Raw genomic sequence first — 9694 nt, 5'->3', positions numbered from 1 at the left:
CTTACCTCTCATTTTGGGTTTGCTCTACCAGTATTTCTCTGTGGTTCCCATGGGGGTTCCATTTAATGTGAGAAAGAGATGCCACTGTTGGGAATCTACAGCAACATGACTTCAGTGGCTACGGAGGCGGCCGCTGTACCTCTCCAAAGCTTCCCCTCAGGTGCTGATGCTCCAGTGTTGTATAAGGTATTCATTCAGTACCATAGAACGGAACTGGGTCGCTCTGTCTCTCACATCTTGTAGAGAACAAGATGAACTTGCCTTACCGGGGATCTGTCTTCATCAGCTCTGGGCTCCTGTCTAACGGCCTTCAGTGCAATCCAAAGGACTTCCCTCGCACAGGGCACATCTAGTGGACACCAGCTCCCTGGACTCTTGTTTATCTTGTTTCTGCCATACTTTGGGAGAAATTTATTCTTAATTTATTTTTCTCCACAAACTGTATAATTAAATTGATGTTTCAAAGAGTTTAAAAAGAGGTGTTCTGGTTTTGTTTTTGTTTTAAAGAGGGAGGCCTCAGGGAATCAGCTGGAGTCCAGCAGCCATCTTCCCCAAGGCCTGAACCACTGGCCTCTCTCTTGACCTAGTGTAGACAGAGATTCTCCCCTTGAGCCGTCGTAGACTTGATTCACTTTGAGCTGGTCGCTTTGGGCAGAGGAATCCTTTTCCTGGTCTTCAGACCCCTCCCTGAAGTGTGTGGGGAGGGTGGGTCACAGGTGTTGGAGAAGACACTTCTGGCAAGGGATTGGATACTCCAGAGCTTCTATGTCTCTTTAAATGTAAACTCTATGAGGTTTAAGACTGTACTTGTCACAGGCAGTAATTTTTTTTTTTTTTTGAGGTGCTGGGGATTTGAACCCAGGGCCTTGTGCTTGCGAGGCAAGCACTCTGCCAGGTGAGCTATATCCCCAGCCCCAGTAAATTTTTTTTGTGTGTAGATTTATAAAGTTCTTTCTCTTCTTTTTAAAACTTGTTCTTTTTAGTTATACATGGCAGTAGACAGTATTTTGATGTATTATACATACATGAATTATAACTTCCCATCCTCGTGGTTGTATACAACATGGAGTTACACAGGTCATGTATTCATGCGTGAACATAAGAAAGTTATGTCTGATTCATTCTACTGTCTTTCCCATTCTCACCTCCCTTCTTTCCCTTCACTTTCCTTTGTCTAATCCACTGAACTTCTATTCTTCCATCCCGTCCCCCCTTATTGTGTGTTAGCATATCAGAGAGAATATTCTAGGTATTTGGTTTTTGGGGATTGGCTTATTTCACTTCGCATGGTAGTCTCCAGTTCCATCCATTTACTGCAAACGCCATAATTTCATTCTTCTTTATGACTAAGTAATGTTCCATTGTGTATATGTACCACGTTTTCTTTATCCATTCATCTGTTTAAGGCCACCTAGGCTGGTTCCATAACTTAGCAATTGTGAATTAAGCTGCTATTAACATAGCTGTGGATGTGTCACTATAGAATACTGATTTTAAGTCCTTTGGGCATATGCCAAGGAGTGGGATAACCGTGTTGAATAGCATTTCCATTTTAAGTCTTCTGAGCAATTTCCATTCTGTCTTTTATAATAGTTGCACCAATTTGCCATCCCAACAGCAAGGTATGAGCATATCTTTCCCCGCACATCCTCACCAACGTTTACTGTTACTTGGATTTTTGATCATTGCCATTCTGACTGGAGTGAGATTGAATCTCAATGCAGTTTTAATTTGCATTTCTCTAATTGCTAGAGATGTTCAACATTTTCTCATGTATTTGTTGACTGATTGCATTTCTTCTGTGCAGTGCCTGTTCAGTTCCTTTATCCATTTATTGATTGGGTTATCTGTTTTTTGGTGGTAAGTGTTTTGGGTTCTTTATATATCCGGGAGATTAGTGCTTTATCCAAGGTGCAAGTGGCAAAAATTTCCTCCCATTCTGTAGGCTCTTTTCACATTCTTGATTGTTTCTTTTGCTGTGAAGAAGCCTTTTAGTTTGCTACCATCCCATTTATTGATTCTTGATTTTACTTCTTGAAGTTTAGGGCTCTTGTTGAGGAATTTGGTTCCTAAGCTGACATGGTGAAGATTTGGACCTATTTTTGTCTTAGCAATCCCTGGCCCCTCATGATCCTCAGACACTGACAAGTGCTGTGTGCGCACTTCTGGAAGCACAGCACATGCCTGCCCCGGCCTTCCGGGAGAATGGGCCTTCCTCAAGTGGCTCTCAGGAACTCATGGGTACCCTTTCTCTGTTGTTCTGCTAGCCAGGCCTCACCTTCCTAAGCCCACCGCAGTGGCCCTGCCCTGATGTAGTCCTTAGAAACTGATGGATGCCCCACACTCACAGCTACATGTGCTATACCCAGAGATAGCTACTCATCTAAGATAGTGCACCCCAGTTGGTGAGGTAATCCTACAAACTCCTATGGCTGAAGACAACTCCAGGCATTACTACTGTTGATCACAGCTGAAAAAGCTACATGAGGACTGTACTATACTATTCTTCACATCTGGAACCAAAGGCAATAGAGCCTACCCAATTGACATCTTAGGATGCATTGCCAGGAGAGAATCTTTAACTATGAAAGACAACCTATTGTTGTCCACTAGAAGCACAAATATCAACGTAGGGTTAAAGAAGCATGAAAAACAGGGTAACACAATACAGTGTCAATAACTCTATGACTTTCAAGCACCACAACCCAAAGAAAAGGAAATAAATAAGTTGAATGGAAAAGTACTCGAATAACAATTTTTAAGGAAATTCAGCATGATTAAAAAATGCCAACAGACAAGTCAATGAAATTAGGGACACAACTAATTATATGAATGACACATCTCATTGCATGGATGAGAAACTCAGCAAAGGGATAAAGATAGTGAAAAAGAGACAAGAATGTATTCTGGAGCTGAAGAACACAATAAATGAAACAAAAACAGAGTTCAAAGCTTCAACAATAGACAAAATCAAGCTGAATTTCTTTTTTTCTTTTTCTTTTGTTTTTGGCACCGGGGATTGAACTCAGGGGCACCCATCCACTGAGCCACATCCCCAACCCCATTTTGTATTTTTTTATTTAGAGACAGGGTCTCACTGAGTTGCTTAGTGCCTCACACCTACAGCTCCAGCTTACCTTTTTCTGTTTTACTTTTTCAAGGTTTTTTTTTTTAATTTTTCCCTTTTTTATTTTCAATTTTACAGACTGCACTTTGATTCATATACACCAATGGGGTACAACTTTTCGTTTCTATGGTTGTACACGATGTAGCTTCACACCTTTCATGTAATCATGCATGTAATAATGTCTTTCTCAGTCCACTATCCCTCCTCCCCCTGCTCCTGCCCCATTTCCCTCTACACAATCCAAAGTTTCTCCATTCCTCTCTTGTCCCCCCTCCACCCTCCACCCCCCTTATGTATCATCATCCATTTATCAGAGAAAACATTCGGCCTTTGGTTTTTTGGGCTTGACTTATTTCACTTAGCATGGTATTCTTCAACTCCATCTATGTACCAGCAATACCAATAAAAACTTTTAGAAGCAATAACTTACTGTGGATTTTAAAAAAAGTCAACATATGGATTTTTTAAAATTTCCTTAAGTCAAGAGTTTCTACTTTTGCACTTAAAGGAAGCATTTTACAACTTCTCTTGGGCATATCTGAATAGCCAGAATCATTGCTCTTGTGTTTTGGAGACATTATTAAATAAAATAAGGGTTGCTTAAATGCAAGCACTCTGTCACTGTGACAGTTGATGACTGAGATGGTTACTAAGTGACAAACTAGGCCGCATGATGTGGTATGGCTAGACTGGACATGGGGACAATTTATATCCCAGCAGGAATGAGTGGGTGGCTAGAGATTTCATCATACTACTCACATGCACAATTCAAATTTTGTAAATTATTTCTGTAATTGTCCATTTCATATTCTGGGACTGTAGTTGACCACAGGTAATGGAAACTGGAAAGCAAACCATAAAGAGGGAGACGACTGTATACACATCAGTGGAATGTTAGCGCAATGAGAATAGAAGGAATCGTAGCTAAAGGCTTCCTGTCCTACCCACCCGCCTCACCCCAAGAACCAGGAATATCTCTGGCAGTCACCACACATCTCTATCTCCTTTATGTTGGTATAATGGTTATTTGAATTGTCGACTTGATTGGAATAAGAGATGCTGATGATTAAGAGGCTTCTGGGTGTCAATGAAGGCGTATCTAGGCAGGCTTGCAATGTGGGATTGTGAATGGAAGTGAGACCCCTCCCTAAGCACGGGCAGCACCACCTAATAGGACTAATAAAAGTTGGGAGAACAAGGAAGCAGATGCAGATGCAAACCCGGCTCTTCTTGAATGGATTCTTGATTATTGGACTCTTGCTTCTTCACTCTTCCAAAGAGGACTCTGCCAGTGATTTTACAGGTAGTTTCCAGAAACCTTGGTCTTGGACGAGGGTAGCACTGCTGATCTTTCTTGTCCTGGGGTTTCTGCATCTTGGACTGCACAGTTGCTGTTTCTTCCAGCTTTCCAGCTGCAGATGTCTTGTGGACTATCCAGGTTCTGCTCGTGTAAGCCCATCTAACAATTTCCCTTTTTATAATTTATAATCATACTTCCTGTTGATTCTGTTCCTCTAGAGAGCCCTGAACTGTAGCTCAGTTGGGTATTTGCACAGGGTCTACAGGATTCTTATGTTCTTACAAATTCCAATTAAGCGGAAGAGGATACAAAGAACTGTGTTGGAGGGAAACTTATATTCTCCTGAACCTCATTTAGTTGTCTGCCAGGATCTTGAATATTGACTTGACATTGCCATGGGATGAGATTCTGAGACTCTTGGGAAGAAGTGAATCTTGGAACTTATGGAAATAATTTGTGTCAAGAGTATAAGCTGTGGTCCACTGAAGATGGTCAAAACTAATTTGCTAGCCTTCCCATGGAACCATAGTGCTTAATTTCCTTCCCTCAGCAACTGGTCTGGACTTAGGAACTTTCTTGACTATAAGAGGCAGTGAAAGTTAGGGTCGGGAATCCCCATAAACCAGGTTCAAAGTTTGGTGGACCATACAGCTTCTACCATGACCAAATAGAATTTCCTTGAGGTGTTGACTTTCAGAACCTTGCTGCCATGCTGTGAGCTGCCCCAGGGTTGTGGAGAAACTACTTACAGGTGCTCAGATCTAGCTAACAAGTGGAAAATGCATAAGTTACTAAAAATGGTAACTACACAGGTGGTTATTTAAAAAATAAGTACAGGTAGACCTTTTTATCCCCCTAGTATAATATAATTTACAAGTAAATTAAAGATTTGAATGTCATAGTTAAAATGTATAGGAAATAGCTAAGTGGGGACTGTAGTTATAGCTCGGTGGTAGAGGAATTGCCATGATTATGGATGGAAAGGATTTTGAATATGAAGATAATGGGGAAAAATTACAAAGCAAATATCTGTCAACTTTGACTACAAAATAATTTTAAAAACACTCTAGACATAATGGAATGACTAGGACAGAAAAAAATCAGAATAAAAAACCTTATTTTGTTTTATTGTCTTTAATATCCATTAAAAAAGACATGAACTCTTCACTAGGGAAAAGGGCAAATAGATTAACAGAATATTTTCAGGAATAATTACTTCATTCAAATCAGATGAAACATGCTGAGTATAGCTCAGTGGTAGAGCACTTGCCTAGTAAGTGTGAGACGTAGGGTCCGATCCCACCATCACGAAAACCAACCAACCAACCAACCAAACAAACAGGTACTAATAAGGAAAGAAATGCAAGTTTTAAAATGTTGGTTATTTGCAGGTGCACTGCACACACCTGTAATCCCAGGGACTCAGGAGGCTGAAGTAGGAGGATTGCAAGTTTGAGACTTGCCTCAGCAATTTAGTGAGGTCCTTAACAACTTAGTGAGAACCTGTCTCTAAATTTAAAAAAAAATTAAAAGAACTGGAGATGTAGCTCAGTGGGCCCCTGGGTTCATTCCCAGTACCAAAAACAAAACAAAACAAAGTTTGATGAAATTGTTAATGATTCAAGCATGATCCTAATAAACCAACAATGATACTGGAATGAAGCGTAGGGGTTAAAGGATGGTCCCTAGCATCATGCAGATGCAGGTAGGAAGTTCACTCCTTCCATATCACAGTCTTATGGCTTTGGTCAGGTCATTATCCTCACTGGGCATCAGTTTTTGTAAAATAGGGATGATAATAATAGTTCCACCATTCAGAGCTGCTTGATCATGTACTGACAGTGTTCAAGAAGACCTAGTCAGTATTAGTAAGTACATGGAGCTAGGAGGAGATTTGCATTTTCTAAGTGGCCTTATGGCTGATGTGCTTTATATAGGCTGCTTCATTTGGGATTTGTGGGCTTTTTCTGGAGGATATTTTATCATAGGATTTCTCTGTGTAAGGAAATCAGAAATGGTCGTATCAAAGCTTATACCCTCCATCTCTTCTTCAACCCAGTTTTACCTAGGACACAGGACAGGAAGTGAGTTGTCCAGTGCACAGGTGGGAGTTCCTGGGAGTCTCGCTGGTTAGGCTGAAGTGCACTGCATTCCAGCAAGAGAATCTCACTCCCCAGGCCCATATGGGAGAGCTTAACCCCTGGGAAAGAGATGCCCCAGATCCCCCCAGGACCCAGCCAGAGCTGGCTGGAGCACAACCTTCACTGTGACAGTGGTGCTGGCTCTAATGAGCACTTTGGGAGATGGTGTGCCGGAGGCCTTATAACCCTAAGAAATACTCCTGCCTTCTAAATTCTGGGAAAACTGGGAAGCTGATAATGAACCACCATCCAGGTGTTCCTAATGAACACTGGACTCAGCAGAACCCCTGCTTTCCTGGCTCTGAGTCAGAGAGGTCTCAGAAAGTTCCTCACTGAGAATTTCCCATCTAAAGGAGAGAATTGGAGAATTTAAAGATGCCTAAAATTGATTCATGCTTTAACAGGTGAGGATCTGGAAGGTTAAGACACACACACACACACACACACACACACACACGCGCGCGCGCGCGCGCGCACGCGCGCGCCTCTTTCCCAGTCAAATGATCAGGCAAAAGTTTCTGGGTTACATAATCTGAATCTCTGCCTAAGATCGGAAACCTCTCTATGAACCGCTGAACAGAGAACTGCAATATTCACAAATCCTCTAAGGTCTCAGCTTCTGTGAGGCCAACACCAGAGGGCCTTTTATGCCAGCTGGCTCCGAATCCTAGGAGGGCAGAACAGAGAAGCTATTTTTAGTCCAAGAAAGCCAAGGTCTAATATCTTTCACCTTGCCTCTATCTGATAAAAATTAAATATCTGAGAGATGCAGTCCAAGTGTAGGGGTGAAGGCACGGGGATTCTACGACATCTGTTCCCAGAACGGATGCCAGAAGGGAAGAAGGCACAGATAAAGGAAGATGGTGCAGGGGTAAGAGCCCCTGTCCTGCTTGTGAAAGGATCGTCCCAGCAGTAATGCAAAGACACCCACTGCCCTCCGCCACATGTCCTGGCTCCCAGATGGGGAATAGTTCAGGCCCGGTCTGAATGGACGAGGTCATCTTCTAGGGAGCGGGAGGCAAGTAGAGAGTACTTCAGTCCCCACACAGAAGACTCTCAAGTACACGTGTGTGCATGCGTGTGCCTGCCTGTGTGTTGGGAGGGGGAACAGGAGTGATGAAGATCATCTATCTCCTTTTTAACGAGAAAAGAAAATCATACATTTCTAGAATTTAAAGAAATCATAAATTTCTTTTGTAGTCTTTCCCACAAGGCCATGCTCAATCCTCACCTGCTCCAAACACCTGAGTGACTTTTCTGATCAAACGGATTTTTTTCCTCTGGATCCTGTTGTAGCACAGAAAGCACAATTTTATTGGAATGGATATTATCTTAAACATTCTCTCAATGTCTTGTGGGTATTTTCTTACATCTCCAGAGAGTCTCATTGGCAAGGACTATTTATTCTCCTTTATTCCACTAGTATAGTTCTGGCCATACCAAACACACACACACACACATTTAATAAAATATATAATTATACACATATTTAATTAAATACACATATATATTTAATTAAAAATATATTTAATTATTAGTATATTTTCAGCTTTTAATTGTTAAATATCCTAATAATTAAATATTGTCATATGGAAAGGTTTTATCTGCACAGATAACAAGGACTACAAGGGATGGGAAAACCAAGCCTAGTGAACCAAACTGCTGTTTCAGACTTCCTCCTTTTAGGACTCTCTGAGCGGATAGAAGAACAACCTCTTCTGTTTGGGCTCTTCCTGGGCATGTACCTAGTCACCATGGTGGGGAACCTGCTCATCATCCTGGCGATCAGCGCTGACCCACACCTCCATACTCCCATGTACTTCTTTCTGGCCAATCTGTCATTAACTGATGCCTGTTTCACTTCTGCCTCGATCCCCAAAATGCTGGCCAACATTCATATGCAGAGTCAGACCATCTCCTACTCTGGGTGCCTTGCGCAGCTGTATTTCCTCCTTATGTTTGGTGGCCTTGATAACTGCCTCCTGGCCGTGATGGCATATGACCGATACGTGGCCATCTGCCAGCCACTCCATTACAGCGCAGCTATGAGTCCTCGACTCTGTGCACTAATGCTGGGTGTGTGCTGGGTGCTAACCAACTGTCCTGCTCTGATGCACACACTGCTGCTGACCCATGTGGCTTTCTGTGCCCAGACGGCCATCCCCCACTTCTACTGCGATCCCAGTGCTCTGCTGAAGCTCGCCTGCTCCGACACCCGCCTCAACGAGCTGATGATCATCTTCCTGGGTCTGATGTTCCTCATGGTTCCCTTGCTGCTGATCGTCTTCTCCTATGCCCGGATTTCCTGGGCCGTGTTTGGCATCTCCTCTCCCGGAGGACGTTGGAAGGCCTTCTCCACCTGTGCCTCTCATCTCACGGTGGTTCTGCTCTTCTACGGGTCTCTCATGGGTGTGTACCTACTTCCCCCATCAACTCACTCTACAGAGAGGGGAAGCAGGGCCGCTGTCCTGTACATGGTGATCATTCCCATGCTAAACCCATTCATCTACAGTTTGAGGAATAGAGACATGAAGGAGGCTTTGGGTAAACTCTTTGGCAGCGGGAAAACATTTTTCTCACCATGACTGATGCCTACGCCTCATGCCCAGATCAACCCTTGCCCTCTACCACTTTGGTGATTTTCAGTTAGAGATGTCACCAGAAGGGCATTTTCCTCCTGTGGACTGTGGAATGAGATCTTCTGCCTCAACCTCCCTCCTCATCTCAGCAAAACAACCACTACTAAGAACAGAAACCATTCCCCACTCTTCACCTCTAAAACCAGCATATTATGCACTGGGCGTATGACGTTGGGATCTGGAGCCAGGGGATTCTTGCCCAGTGAGGCAGCCTGCCATGCGATGGAAGGACGAGAATGTGGACGTTTATGGGCCATTCCCAGAGCTTGTCACTCTTCCTCACTTCAGCTCTTCGAGGCAGAACTGTAAACACTGTGACTTAGGGTGCAAACAATTTGCCCACACCAGGTGAGTTTGAGTCCAATACCTGTTCTCTTTTTATTATCTCACACTGTGGCCATCATGACCAGGAAGGTTGAGAGCACATATGAGGCTGTATTGAATGATGAAAATAGAAATGATAATTAAAATGAGATATATATATATA

At 42.9% G+C, this 9694-nt stretch overlaps 1 protein-coding gene across 1 annotated transcript; it reads left to right on the top strand.

Annotated features, from left to right (window-relative positions):
* Positions 1-8199: 8199 nt before the first annotated feature.
* LOC306645747 (olfactory receptor 1N2) lies at positions 8200-9153 on the top strand (the record flags this gene model as incomplete). The annotated part of the gene is made up of 1 exon (XM_079113833.1): positions 8200-9153. The coding sequence occupies one exon, from the start codon at positions 8200-8202 to the stop codon at positions 9151-9153; it is 954 nt and encodes a 317-aa protein (XP_078969959.1).
* Between the last annotated feature and the right edge of the window lie 541 nt (positions 9154-9694).

Source organism: Sciurus vulgaris (genome assembly GCF_902686455.1).
Source record: "Sciurus vulgaris genome assembly, chromosome: 15".
Classification (NCBI taxonomy): Eukaryota; Metazoa; Chordata; class Mammalia; order Rodentia; family Sciuridae; genus Sciurus; species Sciurus vulgaris.
Note: the sequence above shows the minus strand (reverse complement) of the source record. Positions and strands in the feature narration are given on the sequence as shown.